The sequence below is a fragment of the Colius striatus genome, chromosome 2, assembly GCF_028858725.1.
Source record: "Colius striatus isolate bColStr4 chromosome 2, bColStr4.1.hap1, whole genome shotgun sequence".
NCBI lineage: Eukaryota > Metazoa > Chordata > Aves > Coliiformes > Coliidae > Colius > Colius striatus.
The window spans coordinates 21,466,555-21,489,030 of record NC_084760.1 but is presented as its reverse complement, the minus strand read 5'-3'; the positions used below and the strand labels follow the sequence as shown (position 1 = coordinate 21,489,030).

At 41.0% G+C, this 22,476-nt stretch overlaps 1 protein-coding gene across 20 annotated transcripts in view; it reads right to left on the bottom strand.

The window, feature by feature from the left end:
- Positions 1-14,567: 14,567 nt before the first annotated feature.
- DST (dystonin) overlaps positions 14,568-22,476 on the bottom strand; it is a 308,980-nt gene continuing 301,071 nt past the window's right edge. For 17 of the 20 annotated variants that reach the window (XM_061989556.1, XM_061989537.1, XM_061989538.1 and 14 more), the window contains 4 exons: positions 20,953-21,152; positions 20,378-20,485; positions 17,545-17,668; positions 14,568-15,814 (listed from right to left, as the gene is read on the bottom strand). In XM_061989556.1, the coding sequence (XP_061845540.1) occupies positions 15,549-15,814; positions 17,545-17,668; positions 20,378-20,485; positions 20,953-21,152 (698 nt within the window). In that variant the 3' untranslated portion in view covers positions 14,568-15,548. The remainder of the gene's footprint in view (positions 15,815-17,544; positions 17,669-20,377; positions 20,486-20,952; positions 21,153-22,476) is intronic. The other 3 variants (XM_061989540.1, XM_061989555.1, XM_061989557.1) reach the window with 1 other exon arrangement.

The window sequence follows — 22,476 nt, the reverse complement described above, 5'->3', positions numbered from 1 at the left end:
TTTGCAGGCTTAAACTACATCTAATAAACATGCTTAATGTATAGGCTTCAGAACTTGGCAGAGAAGTAAAATGCCACCTGCAGCATTTACCCAATTGAATTGCTTTAATCCTACATTATTCAGTGCAAGGAAAGACGCGTTAGTTATCCAAGATTCATTCTGGTATCAGAAAGCATAGGAGTGTACACAAGTCACACTAGAGTGGAAAAAAAAAGAACATTTTTCCATTAGGAAATCTGAAAACAAGTGCATCTTTTGTTTTCTGTTGGACCAGGATCCAGATCAGACTAGTTTATGTTACATTCCTGGAGGGAGCATGCTGTTGCAGCATGTCATATATCAGATCTAGGCATGAACCCCTGGAAAGTAACACTTGCCACAGGTGTTAGAAATGCCTCATTTTCTGTATTCCAAGGGATTTGAATTTTTTTTCTGGTTTGCTGATAAGCAGTATCTGACAGTGCTTGAAATCTAAAATCCTGTGCTCGCAGAGGAATGACACCAGGGTTGGCTACATGAGCCTCAGGAACATGAGGACCTCCTCCCCTCCAGAACTGAGTGCTGTGCCCGCCTGGCTCCAGTCCTGGCCACTAGCCAGGCTGCTGAGTAGCCTTAATTGGCATTTTAGGGTTTATCCTGCAAGAACTTGGCACTAAGACCACTCAGCACACAAGCACTGCCCAAGTAACTGCCCTATCTAGTCTGCATTGAAACCATTCCACACAAACAGAGGGACACTGAAATTAAGCTTCATTTCCAGGGCAATCATGTTAGGTCATTTAAGTTTTCAGCATCCCAAGGAAAATAAACTGTCAGAGAGCAAGCAATCTTGCAAACTGGGGAAAGAACCATCTTCCCCTAGTCTGCCCCTCCAAAAGAACCAATCTGGGATAACCAGCTGACTGCATGTGCTACATGGGATGTACGTCAACCACAAGAAAAATTATCATCAAAATTTGACATGACAGATAAATATAGGAGGTATTAGCAACAGTCATTTTTTTTTTCATAGCCTGCTTAGATCTCTTGGATAAGAGCAGGCACATGATTAACAAAAATTATAGCCAATAGTAGATGCTATTTTGGCATTTTTCAAATGCTTCAACTAGAACCTTGTCAAAATAAATGGTGGGTTTGTGCTGTATGTGCTTATATGGCGAGGTTGATCCATGCTGATACTATTACAGTGTTGTAAAGCATAAAATCTAGTTAATTGTTTCTGCCAAACCATGAATCAGTTGCAAAATAATGACCTGAAGTATGTTCTTTTTTCCATTCTCTAATATTTCTTCACAGCACAACCCAAACAATTGCTCATAATTAAACTGATTGGAGGAGCAGACACTGGCAGGAAATGCACAGCTGGCACTGGTCCGATAGCACTTCATTGTACTGAATTTAGAACAATTACATCAGTTCCTTTCATTTTGCAGAAAAAGAGGAGAGGGGCTGCTTTATAAGTTTTTGCTCTCTATGAGCAAAATCAATGTTTATCAAATCTCCTGAAGCAGATTCGTATGTTTTTAATGAAGAGCGTTAAGTGCATCCCTGGGTACCCTGATGCATTTGCCCATCCTGATTCACTTTCTTAATGGATTCTTTGTGTTATTAGTCATGATCCATAAGGGTTTTTTTTTTTTCCTAGGAAAGTACGAGTAGATTAGCTTTTACTAATGGAAGGACAGAAAATTAAACATGCAGCAAGCAAAGGTGCAGACTGAAACCAGAGTCCATATTTAGAAGTACATGACTTGCAATTTCTTCCACATCCATGAAGCAAGAGTCATGCATACATATTATAGAATAGAATAACATCCCACAGCACTATAGGGAAGCTAAAGCTAAATTTTTCTCTTGAGCAGATGTGTCCAAATAAAATTCGAACCAAGACCAGAGGGTATGCTGGTACCTAAAGAGGCAAATATTCCAAAGAATACAGCATAGAACCACAAAACTGTCTCTTCAGTTTTATTCTGCTTTTGTATCCCTGACTAGTCTTAGCTCGAACTCCAGAAACTTTCATTTCCTATACAAATCTAAAAACATTAAAATCAAGTACCCACAGGTCATAGCTCTAGACAGAAGCCATATTTAGGAGATCCTTTAGCTGAACTAATGACCAATATTGCATGGAGCAATGTTTCTTGTTTTCAGAACCAATGGCTACCTTGACAGGGCAGGTGAGGATTTTTTTTCATTCTACAGTCCCTGGTCCACTGGGCAGCTCGTAGAGGAAGAGGTTAGGGTGGCTCAGCAGTGGTTTCCTTCTCTCAGTAGAAGATGTGCAACTTTGGGCTTGTACAGAGGCCAGTCACAACCTCACAGTCAGTTAGTTACTCATGCACTCAATTAAAGCGCTTTTTCTCTCACAGAGAGATGTAGCACTGCTCATGAGTGGCTGTGAATAGATCTTTGAAGAGGTTCTCATAGAATGAATGTACCTCTGTTTCCCTAAAGTGCTGAATAGGGGGCAAACTTGGTTCAGAGACATAATCTATATCAGCATATTTATAACAAGCGAGATCTGCACATTCATATCTCATTTGTTACCCATGCAGACTTTGAAACAAAATCCAGAGCATTTTGGGAGAAAGGAAAAAACACAACAAAACAAAAAGACTTGTGAATAGAGCACTGTGCAAGGAATGAGGAAGATATGGATTGCAGCTTGCCTTCAGCAAATCACTTTGTTTCTTCGCCTTCCCTTTCATGGTCCTACGTCTTGTCTATCTGTGATGACAACTCCTTGGGAGCCATAGCTGTCGCTGATCCTCCTGTATTCAGTAGTACTATAAATATCAAATGTCATTAAGAATATGTTTTTGTATGTCCTAAAGATGAAGGTATAAGTCACAGAATCAGAGAACTGTTGAGGCTGGAAGGGACCTCTGGAGATACAGTGCAGCTTCCCTGCTCAGAAGATGCCCAGCTAGAACATGCTACTTGGGACTACGGCCAATCAGGTTTTTAATTGTCTCCAAGGCTGGCAACTCCACTGCCTGTTGAGGCAAGCTGTTCCAGCATTCAATCACTTTCACAGCAAAAAGTCTCTACTAAGTATTTTGAGTATTTAGATAACTTATGCCCATTTCCAAAGGATATCACTGAGAAGAGTCTAGCTCCATCTTCTTTACTCCCATCTCTCTCCCAATCAGATAAGCAGCTCCCTCTCTCTCTCAGTCTCTCTTTTTATGTAAAATGCTCCAATTCCTTCATTGTTGTGGCTCTTTGCTGGGCTCCCTCCAATATGTCCATGTCTTGTAACTGAGGAGCCCAAAACTGGGCACAGCACCCCAGATGTGGCCTCACCAAGGCTGAACAAACCTCAACCTGCTAGCAATGGTTTTGCCAACACAGCTCAGAATGCTGTCAGACACCTTTGCTCACTGGTGATCAACCTCGTGTCTAACAGAAGCCCCAGGGTCTTTTCTGCCAAGATGCTTCCGAGCTGGCTGGCTCCCAGCCTGGCCTGGTCCTTGAGGTTGGTTCTTCCTCCCCAGGTGCAGAATTTTGTACTTCCTTTTGGTGAATATCGTAAGGTTCCTGACAGACATTCCTGCAGCCTGTTGAGATCCCTCTGAATGGCAGCACAACCCCCTAGTGCATCAGCTACACCTCCGAGGTTTGTATCATCTACAGAGAAAGTCCCAGACACAAATAAACATGATATGGATTATAACATAAGCAGAAGGAGGTTTCAACCTATCTTCCTAGTGGGTTCTGGTTGAGTGGTTTGCACAGTCCAAAGCTACTGAGACCACCTAGGTTTTAAGATCACCATCAGCTCAGCCATCAGAGGCATGGTGGGGCCACTGTGCAGAAAGGCTTGTTCGTGCTACATCATGCCATTCTCAGTCACGAGAGTAAATCAATTACACAGGAAAATGAAGGAGAAATAACAGCTGCTTATTACAGAAATGCAGCAGCTCTGAGGTACAAGTGAAACATCAGCATTTTAATTGGATTTTTTCCATGTTGTGAACAATCTCCTTTTGCAGTTTATCTTTCTGTATAAGAAGGAAGGTGCCTACTTTCTATTTATAACTTCTCTGGGAAAGATTCAATGTTTTGATTTTATTAGAACACTATTAAAACAGAAAAATTCCAGAGCCCTAAACTGAAAGATAAATTCATATTCATGTTTGTGTTTCCCTTGAGCCTGTATTCCCTTGCAGAAACACTCGATAGGCACAGTGTAGTGTGCATTTGTACCTAGGACATACAATGCCTTCCCTACCAGATGATCCTCTATGAGTAAACACTGACATTTAACTATTTTTAAAACTAATCATAATTTAAATTTCCAGATAATCCAGGATGTCTTTTGAGATAAAGAGGATTAAATTAGGTTCCTAAACAGATGTAATTAAATAATGATGTGCCTGAAAAAGAGGGATGTTCTTTTCAGGTTGAAAAAACCAGCTTCCTGATTTGCCAGCAAATTTCCTGAATATTCCCAGACAAATCGCTTTATCTGCTTCTCTGATTCCTATCTGCAAAGGTGGCACATTCCTGCTTCCCTTCTTTCTGCTCTTCAGCTGTCCTCATTGTAAAATGGTAAGTGCAGAACAGCGCTCTGCAGAGGTTACAGACACTAGAATAAGGGACCAGCAGTGCCACAGGACACTGTGTTTAGGACACTTTCTGTGAGTACTGAACACTTCTATCCTGTAGATAGTTTTGGTAAAGTTTCTACTTGTAGAAACAAGATGCTTTTGAGCATTTGCTCTTTAGGTCACATGGTTGAGAGCAATTCTAGCTTCACCAAGACATGTTTTTCTGCTCTCCCATTTCACCTGCTTTTTAATTTTAAACATCTCTTTAGAGATGTGTTATCTCTAACATAAGAGAAAGTTTGGAAGAACAGACTACTTATCCCATTCTAAATCAATCACCTGTTGGCCTCGGAAAAAAAAGGAAGGAAAAAAAAAGTGTTTCTGTACATTTAGAATTCCATTCCTCAAGTGAACTCTGTGATATGCTAAGAAGAAAGATGTGTGAACAGGAAAAAATACCCTAAGGCAAACCATTGAAGATTAGATTGGCATTTATTTGTGATTTTTTCAGTGTACTCACATTTATTGACTTTTGCTCTCTCACGTTGTGGTTTATTTCTTTGTTTCATTCGCCATAGGGAATAGAAGTACTGGAGAGTCTGGTTTCCACCCAGAAGCATGACATCCAAGAGCAAAAAAGCCAATCCCCTATGACCAAGAAATACCAAATCTATTTTACCAGCTCTGCTAGTCATCACTGGTGAAAGAGCTTGCAGTTTAGTGAGAGAGGAAAAGTGCTGGCAGAGTGCCGTAACCACTTCACCAGACCAGACAACAAAGAGTTAGAGATTTGAGAAGAGAGTCACCATCAGAAGTACTGAAAACAGAATGGTTTTTGTTATATTAATGTTTGCTGGAAGCATAGCATCACCAAGGCATTTCTGAGGCAAACCAAGACTGGCCAGGAAAGGACGACGTATGCTATTTTTCATATTTCCAGTAATTTTACTTTCTTTAATGAGAGAAAAACCACCAACACGAGTGTTTTATACTGGTGTCTTACAGGACTGCATGAAGAAATACCAGCTCAAGAAATGGTCCAATGTCATCCAGCCTGAAACACTAGCTTGCTTCTTTACATGATTTTGCAACGTTTCTCTAAGTCTCGTCTCTTCCAGTGTATCAGCTTGAAGAAGCGCTGTTCATCTTCTGCTTTACTGCCAGAACAGAGCCGTGCCAAAGAATAGCTGTTGCAAGATATGACATTAAATCTGAGACTCCTTGTCTTCTTTTGGACTGTTGCCTCTCCTGAAAGACTAACTGAAGGAAAACCTTGACAGAAAACCCAACTAAACATTGACTTAAAAAAATATAAATGGAACTTGATTTTTAGCCATCTTTCTCCAGGCTTGATCCACTCAATCCCAAACTGACACACTTTCCCCTCCCTCAGCCCCGTGCCAAGAGCCAGGATAAAAGCTTTGCTACAGGACTTGCTGCTCACGCTTTAGCTGGCAAGTCTGACAGTTATTTTCACTTGAAGTGCACACTTATTTCAGACTTTAATTAGGAGCTATGCTTTAATTTGCTTTTCCTTGTTGTCCATTGCAATGGCATTTTATCACAGTGATAAAGGATTCTTGGACAGGACAGGAACTAGGACAAAGCCTTTTGTCTACAGGCACATGGATTTCAGCCTTATTTCTGCTGTTCTGAGAGGTATGAATAAATTAAGCTATAATTTTCTCTGACATGCATTGTTAAATAGATCTCTCCAGTAATAGACACAGCTGGTGCTCCAGTCTGAGACTGCACATGTGAGTTTACACAGTACAATTTATGTCAAAAAAGTTTCCTTGGAAATTAGTATCACACAAAATGACGTCTTCTCCTCTTGGATTTGAATCCAACTGATTTTATCTTTAACTCTACCCTCCAAACCATGTATACATACATCCTTGTGTAGGACTGCAAATGGCCTCAGCCTGATAAGCTCAAATACAGGCACTTAACCGCAAAAACACCACCACCAATCCCTAGTGGAGAACTCTCCAAATCATCACTGGATGTTAATACAGTTGTCTAAAATATTGACCATCCTACAGTTGCTTCTAAACATTTTCAGTACTTTAACAACCACATCCCACATTATTTTTGCACAATTATGCTGGGTTTTTTAATGGTCAAATGACATCACTGTGCCTGAACCCAAACTCCTTCTACATTATTTGAGTATTCAATTGAAAATATTTGCTTTTATTTGTGTAGAGTTGGAGACCACTTCTTATACCCTGGAGTTTAATAATATAGCATTCAGAGCCAGAGTCTGACTACTAACACATAAAGACATAATATATAAAGACATTCCTGTGTACAGCTGGCCATTTATCCAAGTCAAGGAAAAGGTTCCTTAATCTCTCCCATTTGATTGAAAAACTCAACTCCAGATGATAACCTTCCTTTTTAGTTTGCATTGCTGTTTAGAAAATTCCTGACTAATTGCCTATTTTTACTGGTGTTTCACTAGACAAGAACAACATAAACCAGAGAAAAAGTTAAGAAAACAAAGGAATGGGTCTGCATTACCTACCTGTCTTTTCTGCCAGAACTAGTTAAATCATGGTTAATAAAAAACACAGGAGACAGTTCTGCTCCTTCCAACACAACGGCATTTTCTACAAAAACAGAACATTTTCTCTTTTTCAAAAACTGTTTTGAGAGGAATTAATTCTAAATTTCAGCCATATTCTAAGAAAAAAAAGTATCACAGAACCTACTACCTTCCATCAGGAGGAGAAATGAATACATCTTCAGCAGTTTTTCCAACAGAAAATTAATGAAACTTTGGGAATAAAGAAATGTGACTGAACTGGAAACCACCACACTCACAGCCCTGCCCTTGAGGTAAGATTAGGAAAGAACAAACTGTAACTCATAGCTGTGAGTTCCACTACTCAGCTACTCCTACGAGGTACTTGTATGCTGTGGCAAGCAGCATAAATCCTGGTGCACCTCTGTGAAGCAAGGTGATGGCACAGTCCCACTCTCACCACCTGTGCGAGTACTTCCCGTTACACATTCAATACACATTTACATGTGTGCACCTTCAGAAAGTGAGATCATGTTGCCCAAATTCCCACCTGCCACACTTTCAGAAAGCCCCTGTGGAAGACACAAAGAGAAGATGCTCAGATTCTCACCAAGAAGGAAATGCCAGAGCAGCCAACAGGCAATGTTGTTACTGATAACCATCCTTAAGTAAAGAGCTATTCAGTTGCAGACCTGGGAAATTACTGGGGTAATTCTTGCTCTACGCACCACCACCACTACATGATACACCAATGAACTCAAGGAAGCATTGAGTTCTGAGCCCAATAAAGCCACTTGGCAGCAGAAGGACAGGTCCAGCACATGCAGAACCTTCCCAGCACCAGCATGGTCTAGCCAGAGGAAATAAGGCTTCTATCCAGCTATTGCTCTAACTGGGCCTCTGAGTAGCTCCCCGACACCCACCCAAGTCACCAGCTCTGCCCACAGACAGACGCCTGCTGCATGTTGTCACCCTGTACCCTGTGGAGGCCTGATTTCCTCCATGCATCCACTCAAGGCATTGTTCCTGCCACGAGGAGAGAGGTTGGTGGCTGCAGCCTGACGCCCCTGTACCTGCTACAGCCCAACAGAGGACTGGGGCTTGTACTGAGCAGGGTTATTTTACTGGATGAGATTACAGCAACATTTTGGAGAGTCATGCACACATCACTGGAAACAAAGCGCGAGCTTGGAGGGCAGTAGGAGCTCTCTCACATGGAAAGCTTTAAAGCTACCAAATGCTATGTGCTCATTCAGAGGCTGAAGTTTCTATCAGTAATTAAGAAGAGCTTTTCCATTAGCAAGAGCTACATTAGAATTCTTCTGCATCATTAAGAACAAAATCTGCAAAAATCTGGTAAGATTTAGTAAGTCCTCATAAGACGGGGGGAAAACCACCAACAAAACTCACCCCTGGATTATGTAAGTGGGGGGTAGCACATTATTTCATCTCCCAAGTAAATACAGCACATATATACAAAAGAAAACCTAGGGAGAGGTCTGCGTTGGCAAAGTGGCCCCATGGGCAGACTTACAAAGGCTTTCCAGCATCTGAAAACGCTGTGGTCAGGCTAACGACCTTCTCGAGCATCAGCAGAAATAATGAGGCATTGCCTCCTGGCAGCTCGGGGTCCCCCGGGCAAGGAGGCAGCTGTGCCCGCGCCGGGACCGTAACCGCGAGGTTCAGCCCGAGTTCAGGGCCTGTGGCTCACCCCCTCCTCGCCATCTGGCTGCCGAACGCGCCGCGCCGGCTTTTCTGCCAGAGCCACACACGTGGGCTGCACGACTCGGCTCACTCGACTAACTAGGAAATGCTGCAGAGGTGCTGTATGCTTCAGAGCAACTGCATCAAGCGTTTGCAAGCACACTCTGTGAGGAAACGGCCCTCACTGCCAGTGTTTTGCCTTCCTTTTGACAAAGGCGGCAGGTTTGCTGAACTTGCTTGTGGTTTGTTTCCTGCATCTCATTGTATTTTTATAGAGCAAATTAAATTTGCTATAAAATGAATGTCTATGTTCTGCCCTTGAGTTCTGCTTCATAAACTGTGCTCTGGATTCACTTCTGACTGAATGGAGAACTATTAAAATCAACATTTTTTCAGTAAATATTCATCTCACCCAGAACTTAATGCTTATTTAATTCTTCTTCATTCCAGAAAGAGCTATTTATGCATGGCCACGCTCAATTGTGCTTATTGCGAATGCAAATAGAGAAGAAAACCCCAAAGCAACCACACCAAAAGTAACAAATGGCTTGCGTCTTCTGGGAAAGCACCTTTCTGCTATCTTCCTCCAATCCACAGGACACTTGAAAGGAAGAAAAACGTGTCAACATGGTATCCTTTTCAATGGCTTCAGCTTTTAAATGGTCTCAGTCCTGAGGATGTGCGTCGGCTGCCAGAGTGTCTCATGAAAGACTTGCTCCTTTACACTGCTGCCAGTAGATCCCTGTAACATGAATGATTGAAGAGCCCCAAGGAAATGGGATTTGCAGGTGCCTTGCAGAGTTATACATGACTGGGCGCAACACAGAGGGGAACACACCTGCTTGTACGTGGGTTCACTGCTGAAGGATCCCAGGAACACTCAAAAGCTCCTGAAGCAATAATGGGAGCAATAATGTGACTGGATTCTCCATCCATCTTACCTGGTTTGCATTTCCTAAATGTGACTAGAAATGGTGCTCAGTTATGTGATGGCCCATGCTTGACATATCCCTAATATACATTTAGCACACCAAAAGTGTGTGCAAGTGATAAAAGCCAGCAGCAGCAGATTTCTAAGCATTCATGAAAATCCCATCCCAGGTTACCCTTAGCTAGAAACAAACTCATTAATTTGGAGTGGGATTCATTCTGCTTAAATTAGCCATCTAAAGGTTACTTGGCCAGGGCTGGGCTAGTCACTGCAGGATCCTCAGCGTCAGTGGAAAGCAATGCACACTTTCTAAGAGACACAGTTAATCACAGAAACACAGTGATGCTTTTTTCCAGAGCACCCTTCCAACAATGTGCACTTCAGGAACTTCTGAGCCAGAATTTGCAGCTTTGTGTTAAAACCTGTCAAGAGCTCTCCACTGCCAGACCTCTTTCTTCTGTTAAAACTGACTACCTTCTCCTACACCGTCTTTTCCATTTGTCAACATGCTATTTACCCTTATGAAGACCTTTCTTCTGATCTCCTAAGTGCTTACTTCTTTGAGAACCTGTTGAATTTCTTTGCAAAGCCATGTGGACTATGTCAACCTTTGTCCACAGCAACTCATCCTTCCAAGGGCTTCCAGGCAGCTTGTAAGGCGTGACTTCCCTCCAGAAGCTAAGCCAATTCTTCCATAGTATATTTATTGAGGTTTCCACTCATATATCATTTACCATTGCTTCTATTATTTTTTTTCCCCCCAAGTCCAAACTGATCAGCAGTTTCCCAGAGCTTACCAGTAACTTTTACCAAAAAGCTTACATTATATGTTAAGATACTTTTCAATCCTCTCAGGTTCACATGACATGAGGGGACTTCAGATAGCAGCTCAGGTACTATCTACCCCCGATTACCTTGTTTAGTTGATTTGGTCTATAAAGCTTCAAGTCAGTGTTGCTAGAAGTGAAGCTATACCTCTCTTCTGATCAGCAAATGCAGAGTTCCTCAGTAGTTGCAGTATTTAGAATCCTTTTTAAATCCTTATTTTGAACTGACTTGTTTCCCATCTTACTGTCTTTCATCGTAGGCTTTTAAATATATAATTCTTTAACATACAAACTCGTTGCCTTTAAAAATAGCCCAGACAGTGCAAATCCTTCTATAGTCCCTGTTATTCTGCCAATAAAAAAAGAAACTTTGAAGAGCCATGATCAAGCCCCAAAAAGAGGAGAGGCGGGGTGGGGGCAGGAGTGGGGGGGAAGTATTGTTGGATATTTCTCTAAATGTTGGACCATCATGACCCCCAAAAAAGCTTCAAGTCAGCTTTTCCTGTCAGGACAGAGCTATCATCACTCTGTCTGCCTCCTCCCAGAGGAACAAAAAACATTGTAGACTAAGACAGAGTCTGATTTATGGTTTGGGATTCTTACTCATATTCAATCATCCAAGTGCTAAGAATGCATCTATTAACTTTCTCATACTTACTCATCCAGGATGCCAGCTAAGTTACACAATTCTGCTTCATCACTCTTTCCTTCAATCTTCAAATACTTAAACACACTTCGACCACTCTGAGCTGCAATTCACACTATTTAAACAATTTCAGTTTGGAAAAACTACTTAATTATGAAACAACAACCCCCAAAACACTTCGAGCTTCAGGTCAGACAGTCCTTTGTTTGCAATAACCAAACTCCCAACAAGGCTTAACAGGACTCCAATCTGCATTATAAAAACCTTCAATAGCATTAGCCACCAAGCATATTCATACAAGCTGTGTGAAATTTAAGCTGCTGGCTCATCTATTATTTCTGAAGAGCTCCCTGTTCCTTTTTCTAACACCCATAACTCCATTTTCTACAGAGCTAAGCAACTTAACCTGTCAATGCTATTGTAAAACAAAAAGCAAGCAACCAAGCCAGCCATCTCTCCCATATCTGCAAACAGGTTATTCAAATTCATCAGAGAACAATTTTCATCAGGAAAGCACCTTTCCTTTGTTCCACAAGATTGCAATCATCTTGCATGAAAATATAAACCTCTGAACATCACCATTTCCCAGTATAGCCTGTACTTGGAGCAAACTTCTCACTCAATACCACTGGCTTTGGTTGAGCTCAGATGCTACCACACAGCCTAAGAATTGGAAACACCTGGAAGCAGTGAGAGCAGTTCAACTGAGAATGCAGCAAACCAGGCAATGCTGATTTTCCATCCCTGTGGTTACTTACAGAACATTACAGCAAGTGCTCAGCAATGCGTCCTTGACACATACTATAATCAACACATGTGAGCACTATGGCCTCTCATATGCAAGCTGTGGGCTGCAGCCTTGCCAGACATCAGCAGAAGCAGCTCCACGTTCAAATGTTTCTGCAGACTATGGTATGGCACACCTGCTTGCATCAGGTTATTTTTATGAAAGGTGTTAATTTTCAAATTAAGACTGCAGGTAACTTTATCCCTATGCTTTTGCAAAGAGAGGAGCCACAGGCAAAGCCTGAATTACCATCACTAGCATGTAATTACGAGGTCCACAAAATACCTAAAATCAAGATGCTGAGGATGCCTCGGCCACAAGGCATTGCTGGCTCTTCTACTGCTGTGGTTTTTACTTACAGGTTTCAGAAAATTACTGTTCTGAAGACAGAAACATACAAATGCAGAAAGCTAAAAATGAACAAAAGAGTAAAGAAACCCAGAAATGTGGCAGCTTTTCCAAGTGCCAAATATACATTATTCACTAAACAATATGGTCCTCACAGCCATAGGCTTTCAAACCCTTCTTCTCACCCCATCTCCTTTGTTCCTTCACTGTGCAGCAAAATCACAGAATATACAAGTAAGAGCCTAGGGCACACTGAAAGGTTGGCTCTGCTTATAGTCGTCCATCATGCTGGGTGAATTTATGATCAGCTCCTGCTGTTAGAAAGAAAAGGAGGAAGAAAACACAGCTCTGATGATGAGGTTATGTAAAAACTCACACAACTGAACACAGAATCACAGACTCAGATGTGGCTGGAGGGCTGATCGTTCCTCTTTCTTGTTTATGCTGGCACCAAAGAAACATTTTCTAATTACAGGAAGATAAAAATTGAATAGTGAATTGAGAAATCATTCACTAAAACTGAGCTACCTATCACTTACTGCTAACTTCACAATATGCCCTTTTATCAAATTCTGCAGGTCTGTCCATGGGTCACAGAAGTGCAGAGGGTCTGATGTTTGTTGTCAGGTTTTTGTCAGTATGATTTTTCTAACATAGAGAACAGAGTTTTGGGAAATACTTTAGTTTTGGGAGTTTTTAGCATCAATCTAAAGCTGTTGAATTGGTTTTGTAAGAAGGTAATTAAATAAAGTATGAGATCTTGAGAAAGATTTGGGCTTTTTAACAGAATTTCTAGTCATACTTAATTTACTATTAATTGGGTTTCCAATATTGGAAGATTCTCTGAAGCCCATAAATGAACTTCCTCACTGTGCCAGTCTCAGCTTCCCATGTTTTGCAGTAGCCAAGATGCTGCAGAAATCCACTTGGTCTTTGCATTCTTTCAGCAGATATTGAATTTCTCAGAAGCTGGTCACAGCTTAACATTTCTGTGAAGTTGCAACGTAACAACATGAAAATTCCATCAGGTTGCTTAATTAATGAAATATAATGAATATGTTTAAAGGTAAGGCCACAACATACACATAAGACGGTTCAGATCTCCCATCCCTACACCTTCGCTATGTGTCCTGTCTTACAAAATGCACCAAGGATGTCAACTGGGGCATTGTGTCCTACAGCCATGCTATGTGTGCAGTTCCCTCAGTTCTACCCTTTTTTTCTCCTGTGGACAAGTAGAGATGCTTCAGTGACAATCTGTAGGCTACTTCTCTACATCAAAGTGTGTCGTGGGGTTCCAAAAAGCACTGAAGGCACCCTGATGTATCTTAATGTTGTAGGAAACCAATCACTGGATGAGTAGCAGCAACGGGAGAGGTGAAACGTGGAAACACAAAGCACCACAGCAGAGACTGATGCTGCAGTGTTCAGCAAATGTGTGCTCCCAAAACCAGCTGCAGCAGGACTGCTTACTGTCTGCTTACCACAAACACTCCTACAACTCTGTGTTGGAGGAAATGCTGACAGGAGTGGCTTTTGACTGATTGAACTGTCTTTTGAGTATTATTTTGTGTTTCTGTTTCTTATAAACTGACTGTGTGAGTCTGCAGGAAGCTCTTGTGACAACTCAGACAACGTCATCTTGGTCATAGTGCCAGGGTGTGCAGACACCACCACTACCTGCACGGACACAACTGAGCTCCTGCTTCACCTTCAGCACACTAAGGAACAACCACAAACCTGTCTTCCCCTAAAATTCCTCTACTGAAGGTACGGCATGTTCTGGTATATGAACAGTCAGGTTAACACTAATGAGTCTGCCTTGTTGGTCAAATTCTGCCCAAGTCTTTGTGATATTATCAAAGAGCATTTTGAATTTCTAGGGATTCTATCACTACTTACTACAGTATCTACCCAGTCGTTCCACATCATTTGAAGCTGTATTCTTTGTCCACTTAAAATTAACTATTATTAATTCCATCAAAGAACCCATGAACAGCAAAAATACTGACTGACAGAAAGAGCAACTCAATTACTCTTTATGCCTTTCATACCTGGAATACAGGAGATAAACTTTCTAGTGGAAGGTGTCCCTGCCCATGACAGGGGTTTTGGATTAGGTGATCTTTCAGGTCCCTTCCACCCAAACCATCCTATGAGTCTATGAATATAAACGTCACAGTTTCATAGGGAGAAAATAATTGTCAACACACAATAATTACATATAATTTCATATGATCCGATTTGTGCAATTTAGTGTTTTATTAAACAAATACAGTAGCTAACCAAAATCTGATTGCTGATAATGGGAAATTACATTAAAGCCTATGTTCCTATGGTAATTATTGGTCATCTGAAATTATATATGCCCTAAAACATACCGCAGAAAATTACCTTCCTGTGAAATAAGAAATACAATAGAAATAAAGTTAAGGGACATGCTTATTTCGGAGCTTTCTGCAAGCAAAATTGCTTTGATACAAAATGAGTTCAATGATACAGTGCTACCATCCACTCAAGCAAAAGAAAACCTCACATTTACATGAATGCACTTTATATTGATATCCTTACAGAATAGTAGTTCAGGTATCCAGAATGTGTCTGGCCTCACTGAAAGCAATGGCACAGAAATGCTGCAAGGTACTGGAGTATCCTATTACTGCCGGGTGCTTAATGAACTCTGTGAGTTCTCCGAGGGATGCTGTATAAATAAAGGTACTGTGAATGTGGGTTTGTATCCCTTAGTAGTTTCAATGTACATCCTTTAGTGTTTGTTTAGTTAGCTCGAAACATGTAACTGTGTCTTTTGGCTTTTTAGTTGTCTCTTTTTCTTTTTTTAAAGAAAAATCATGAGGTATCCTTTACTGTTAACTAATGCCAGAGTGATAGGCCTATCTTATTGAGGTTGCAGAGACTTACTGTACATTCAGTACACTGTACATTCGGCAATTATTTTTAGTGTACTTTCTACACGTTACTGTGTACAACTTAGTTTACATTAAAACTCTTCCCCCTTCTCACAGGATATGGCATAAACAAAAACAAATCTGACAAAAATTATACACATAAAATAAGAAGACAAATACACAAATAAGGCCATCTGCAGAATTAAAAATCCACCTCTTGCGATATTTCACAGTAATTTCTACATAATATTTTACATCTTATGAACTTAAATACTTAATGCAAAAGGAAAAGACCTTCACGGAGCCAATCATATTATCTCTTCAAGGACTTGTCCAATTTGCTGGCTAGTGGCCTCCTCTCAGGAGTTGGAATTTTAGAAGGCTTGGCTGTTGCCGGCGAAGGATCTGCTCGGGGTTTCGGTTTGCTTGTAGCAGGAACAATTTCCGACATATCTGAGCATACAGACTGGATCTCTGAAATGTCAAAGTCAGATGCATCACTGCCTCGGCGGCTACTTGACCTGCTGCCAGCCTTGCTTCCTGCTCGGCTTCCGGGTCTGCTTGGAGTTCTTCTCGTTTCTAGAAAGAGAAAAGATACCTGTTGGTGAATCGAGGTAAGGATGGACAAGGTGTACAAGTCTTTCCCAGGTCTTCAGCAACTCCAAAATTTCCTCATTCCACAATCTAAACTTTAGACCTCTACCAGGCAAGACAGACAATGCCGTATCTCCCACTAAAGAGACGGAAATGTGAGATCAAATGCTGAAGCATAGTTAATTTGCCACTAATGTACCTCATTAAAAATGTATTATCCTAAAACAAGTCTTATGAGGAGCAAGCAGCTGAGGGAATTGGAGTTGTTTAACCTGTAAATAGTAGACTGAGGGGAAGCCTTATCACTCTCTATAACTACCTGTAATGAGGTAGGTGTTGGTCTCTTGTCCCACGTAACAAGCGACAGGACAAGAGGAAATGGCCTCCAGTTGCACCAAGGGAGGTTTAGATTGGAGATTAGAAAAAAAGGTCTTCACTGGGTTGTCAAGCACTGGCACAGGCTGCCCAGGGAGGTGGCAGAGTCACAATCCCTGGAGGTATTTAAAAGATGTGTAGATGTGGCACTCAGGGACATGGTTTTAGTGACGGGCTTGGCAGTGCTGGGTTAACAGTTGGGCTTGATGATCTCAGAGGTGTTTTTTGACCTAAACAGTTCTATGATTCTATGCATTGTGTATCAACTCAACAGCCAGAGCCTCTTTTCCCTGCCATTTTCTCAACTATAAATTGAAGGAATTCAGTGTCTGGCCCCTTCCTGTGTTCAGCATTTCTCAAAATATGTACCATGGAGATGCAGATGAGTATCCCAACTTTTAAATGTGCACCCTTCTATTTTGTTTTTAAATCAAAACCACGTGGTTGAAAACTGCAAGTAAGCAAGCACAGATTATAGATTCTCCCAAAGGGCTGAGTAAATGATCTCTCAGCAAGCCTGCTAAAGTGAAAGCCTGTGCAGACAAAGTCCCATGAAGAAAAAAGCACAACAAAGTATCTTAAACAGACAACTATTAGTGTGGATCTTCATAATTTTCCAGTTACTTATTGAATATTTTTGATCCTGACAGATCTGCTTCCCTGTGTGTCTGAAGAACACTGAGTTGAAACTGAAGTATTGGGTAACTCATTTTTCAAATGGCCTATAATTTAAAGACATGTATCTTTTGAACAGGGTTTTCCACTGCGGAGCTTAAGGTGGGAGGGAAAGCAAGTAGAGCTATCTTCTGTTCTAACCATCTAGTCCTCTCCCTTACGCAGAGCTGCTCTGAGGATCCTGGAAGCACACTGTTTCACTGCTTTCCATTTTCATATTCTGTTTTAAAGACCTCTATGGGATATTCCATTAATAAGGTCATCCACACCTACTCCCTGCAGTTCTTCTTTCAAGAGAAATAGAGAAGTCACGATTAAGTGACTCCTTTGCTCCAAGATAGCTGAGTACAATTTGAATACTCTGAAGAACTCAACCCCCTTTTTTAAAGAAAATGCTTCTCTACCACTTCCTTAGGCAGATATGTTGGAGATACCATCGTCAAGAAGTTTGCAGTCATAAATTTGCACATCCAGAGCTGATCATACTCGCTGTGCAACCATGGGAATGAAGGGCTATGATCCTGATTATGTGCACCCTGGGCAACACTAACGTGGAGACAGCAGGACTTTCCTTCCCTGCTCTCCTGACATGTCCCTAACATGACTCTTAACTGTTCGGGTGGAAGACCAAGTGGTAAATCAAGCTTTTAAGTTGAGATACTTACCTGCAAACTGAGCTCTAACTCTGGTAGCTGCTGTCGACAGTATGCCACTGTCTTCTCCAGAACGGAAACTCTTCCCTGATAAATATCCTGGCAGTCTGAGTTTAGTTCCTTGAATTGGTGTTCCCTGTGCAATTAAAAGCAAAAAAAAATCCCAAAGGTGGTTTTTTTCTATTGTCAAAGTTGAAGGTAAGCTTGGTATTAGTAATACATAGCTTAGAATATTATCAATGTCATCATAATATTCGCTGTGAATCTAAAATATTGGTTTGACTTACTACAGACACTTTACATGAGGTGAAGTTTTGAACATTCTTTGAAAGGTTAGTATTTGGAGTAGTCCAGGTGTAACACAACAACAAAAAAACTCCACTTGAACAGCCTGATTGATATCTAACATTTTAGCACTCTTTGATTTTGTGTGTATTTCAATGCATATAAAGAAAAATGCTACCTTCTTATAATTAGTCAAGTATGTAAGATTAATTGATGGTACACAACTCAAACCAAGACAAGTAGCTGAGGTTTTATGCCTGCATAGTCTGACTTTCCACCATTCTATGATTATAGGTGGTGAATGCAATTGTTTCAGTTTTATAAATATTTTGATTGCCAATCAAAACTACCAAATTTCAAAACTTTTTTCTAGAAAAAAGCTGAAACAACCCACATAGAACTAATTAAAAAGGTTCTTCCAGTCAATATACTGTGAAATGTCTCTACTTCAAAGTCTTACCCTGGCTGCTTTCTCAATTCTGAAATTGAGAATTCCCATCCAAAGGGGAAGACTGATTTCAAGAATTAAATCCTCAAATGGCACAAGAATTAAATCCTCCAATATCAATATGCATGTAACATACTAGATAGAAGGTATATGCAAATAAGAGGAAAACTATAGTATTCATATTCATTTGATGAGCACAGAAATACTAAGTAGCTACACAAAAACAAGAGCAAACAGGGCAGTGATGAGTGTGGCATGTTGAGTGGTCTGGGTCTCAGGATCCTGTGTTCTGTGCTTTTGAACCCCACACACCAGTGGGGTAGAATTAGGTACTGAAAACCAAGATCCAGAGGAGTGTGTTGGGAGCTGCCTGAGGCTAAGCATCAAGCAGTGGCCCAGCAGGAGCCTGCCTGGCTGCGGCCAGCTCGGACTTCTGACATTTCTGAACAAATGAGCACTCAAGTGCTACAGGGCAGACAACCTGCTGGCTCTCACAGGGATGGTCACAATGTTAAACTTTCTTCCAAGCCAAGTGCAAGTGCTTAACAGCCAGCTAGCCACACACAGGAAATCTCTGCTACATAGGGACCTTGGGCAGATGAAGAGAAAGGGAACCTTCTCCACCATCCTTGCTGAAGCTGCTGCACTTTGGGCACAGCCCTGGATAGAATCACTGCAAGGAGAAGAGATGAAGCTTGTTCTTCATTTTTTCCCTAAAACCAAATGTAGTTTACACATAAAATAAATACCTGCTCCCTTGGGCTTTTAGAAAACACTGCAACCTACCCCACCCTTCTCATTCCATTAATAATCTTAAACCATGGTGGTTTCATTAAAGAAACTCCCTGAAACTACTGGCAGTTTTAAGTGCAGGTGAGAAACACAGTGCCTCCATTTGAAATCAAAGCCAGCTGCTTTCCCCTCACTCACTCAACAACACTGCCACCTTTCCATGTCTAGAAACCCTTTAAAGTACCACCAATTAATCTTACAATTCAGTTACCAGCTAAGAGATAAAAGAAAACAAAGGAATATGTTAGAAACTAACAAATAACTCAACTGGGTGCTATTGTTAACCATTCTAAGCAACAGCCCTGTGTTCTGGAAGTGCTGCACACACACACACAGACAGAGGTGCCTGCAGTGTTTCTGTGCCCTTGAGCAGAGCCAGACCGAGGACATGCAAACATGGCACCAGAGGTGCTACGCAAGCAGCAGCAGGCACCTCAGCACAGAGCTGCCAAGAGCAGACACAGCAGAGGTGAGGGCAGCACAAGTTCCCCCTCGCCCAGCCCTCCAGCTAACCCAGGCCAGCAGGAACTCTTAGAACTCAGTTTACAGTATGATTCAGCTGCAGCCTTTTCGCTGGATGTAATGACATTAGAGAAGATGCTTTGGCTCCAAGCCCATCCAAATTTTGGTCATACAGCTTAATTGCCAGCACAATCCTAATTGCTGTACTAGCCATTGCTGTGTAAGCCATGGGCTGGAAATAAGACCAAAGCTCATTTCCTGTTAAGTCATCAAATAGCTATCTTCTTAGAGTAACAATTGGTCACTACCCCCTCGAAACAAAACCTTAAGTTGTTGGAAAGATTTATATATCACATTCAGTCTGTTATGCCATCTTCTTGACAGTGGTCGGGTATTTCTTTATTTACTGGTTTTGCGCCACAAATGTGATTTCTTAAATCTTATTCTTGCAGTTGGTTAATATTGCTGTGTTTTATGAAGTAAACAATTTTAGGAAAGAAACCTGAAAAGTATCTGAAACTTTTCTTTTTTTAAAAAGTGCTTTTCCACATTTATTCAAACAGTTTATTGCATACGGTTCTGCTTTATTAACCATTTGTACTTCAAGCCAATCTCAGTTTTCCTGAAAGTCAAAAACCATAACAAACAGAACATTACAAAAAAAAAAGAGACTTGGGGGAAGGGAAAAAAAAAAGGAAATGCATAATTTGATAAATAAAATAAAATATTAAATAAGTCAGTGCATTAATATACAAAGGATGTTGCAGCTCTGCAGCACTGAAACTCTAGTGGCTGTTAGTGAAGTGACAGTTTTAGTGAAGGAAGGCTATTAAACTAGAATTTCTGTCCTTACTGTACCTCTGCAGATGACCCTTGACAGTCTGAGAAGTCTGGTGGCTTAGGAGTTGATGTTTTGCTGTTTGTCAACCATGGTTTACCATAGTTGCGTGTTAAATGATGGGGTGTCTGTATGGAACAATGGCAAATCAAAATATGAAGGACAGTAGATGGAAAACAATGTCATGGAGAAGGATACTGAGGCTTTCACACAGAAATCAAACCTCACAGCAGAAATAAAAACTAAGTGGAAAGAGTTGATGACAAATATTCTCAAACGAAGAGGTGGCAGAGGTCATTTTTTTAAATGGAACGGAGACATTTACTGCTCTTTCAGAGCAAATCCCAAACTGCCATTTAGCTCATGCAGCACCTTAAATGTAAAAATTCTTCCATTCCAATGTCACAAACAATCAGTAGAGGAAACACACTAGAAAGACTTCTCAGATCCTTCTCAGATTATGAAATAAAATCGAGGCAGTTCTTACCCATCAGCCTGGGAAAGCACCTCTCTTCTTGTAATGGGGAAAAAAAGAATTGAAAAGAAATCTATATTCCATTTGTTAATCTGTGCAGTTTTGTACATTTCTGCTTACCTTTGGCGTACTTGTAGCAACAGCTTGTGGGGCAGCTGCCTGGCCAGCCTGACTTGACAGAGAAGCAGATCTGTTGGGGGAAGCAGCCCTTGAAGAGGGTCGTGATCTACGGCCCCTTGGTCGGAATGCTGCCATGCTCTGACTGGCTCCATCTGCCAAAATGAACTTCTCACGTAGCTCCACGTTTGTCCTCCCTTTAGCTGCAGCAAAGAAAAGTGTTTGTTTAGTCACAATATGAAAATTGTCACAAGGCTGTTTCTTATCATTTTTGCCATGCCAACTCCAACACATTTTAACAATAAATAAAATGCATTACTGCATAATGCATTTATTTTGGACACAAAAGAGTTATGTGCAGAACTTGGCTTATTCTAATACTTTATGCCAGCAGGAATGAACCACTGTCAAAGGAAGTCAGCGTGACAATGGGATGCTCAACGTGCTAAATCATTGTTAATCAATCAACTACTAATACATAGACACAACCTGATGAGCAGTTTGGCTAACTCTACAGCTACTCATAATAAATAATACTTGCTTGGATGTTCCAGAAGAAATTGCTAAGTACAAATTACAGGAAAGCAGCAAATATATTTATTCAAAACTGTGAAGTTATGTAGTTTGGCAACATGCAATGATGAAAATAAAATCCAAACTACGATGAGGTAATTGGTGGCTAAGCACTCACACACACATACAAACACACATATGACAGAATGTTCTGCAAGAATAGATGCAAGACATGTTAGCATTTAACTATGTCAGTGTGAATGACAACTGTTTTTGAAACACTCTTCAGGCGTGTCAAAAAATTAGCTTGCAAAGCACCAGCCCATGTGGGAACACATTAAGCTAAATGTAATGGGTGAAGCATGTTGTTAAAAGTATATATATTTTTAAAAGTGGGAGGGGAAATGAAGAGAGAGGAGAGGAGGAGGAGAAGGAGACAAAGAGAGGGGTTTGCCAACCTATAGTAGGCTGAGTGGTAATTGAAGAGTTTGATTCCGAACGTAACATTTTACTCCCGTGATGATGAACTAGAAAAAATGACACAGGACATGGGTCACGTTAAAGAAAATTGTTAGCAGGAGAAGAAATCAAGTACAGCAGCTGCATATGCAAGAGACTTGGAGCACCAGGCCAAAAGACAGGACTCAGAGCAAAAGCTGTCTCTCTCATTGCTCTGAGGTGAGTTCTGAAGAGTCTCGTAGGCAGAAAGGAAACAGCGCTCAGACAGACTCAGCTGCAGTCCCAAGTATACTTGTGCAATGGTACTTATCTGCTGACATAAAGGAGTAATATAAGCTAAAATGATTCTATATAACTAGGTCGAATACGTTTAAAGCTGTTTATGACAATAGTTCTTTGAAATGTGATTTACCTGAATCACGAGAAGCCCTAAGTCTGAACCTGCACCACTGACATCAGTAACTACTTTGCATCACTGGCTTCAACAAGACTAGGATTAGGTACCAATGCACAACATCTAGCATCTAGATTATTGGAGATCAGTAATCCTTTAGA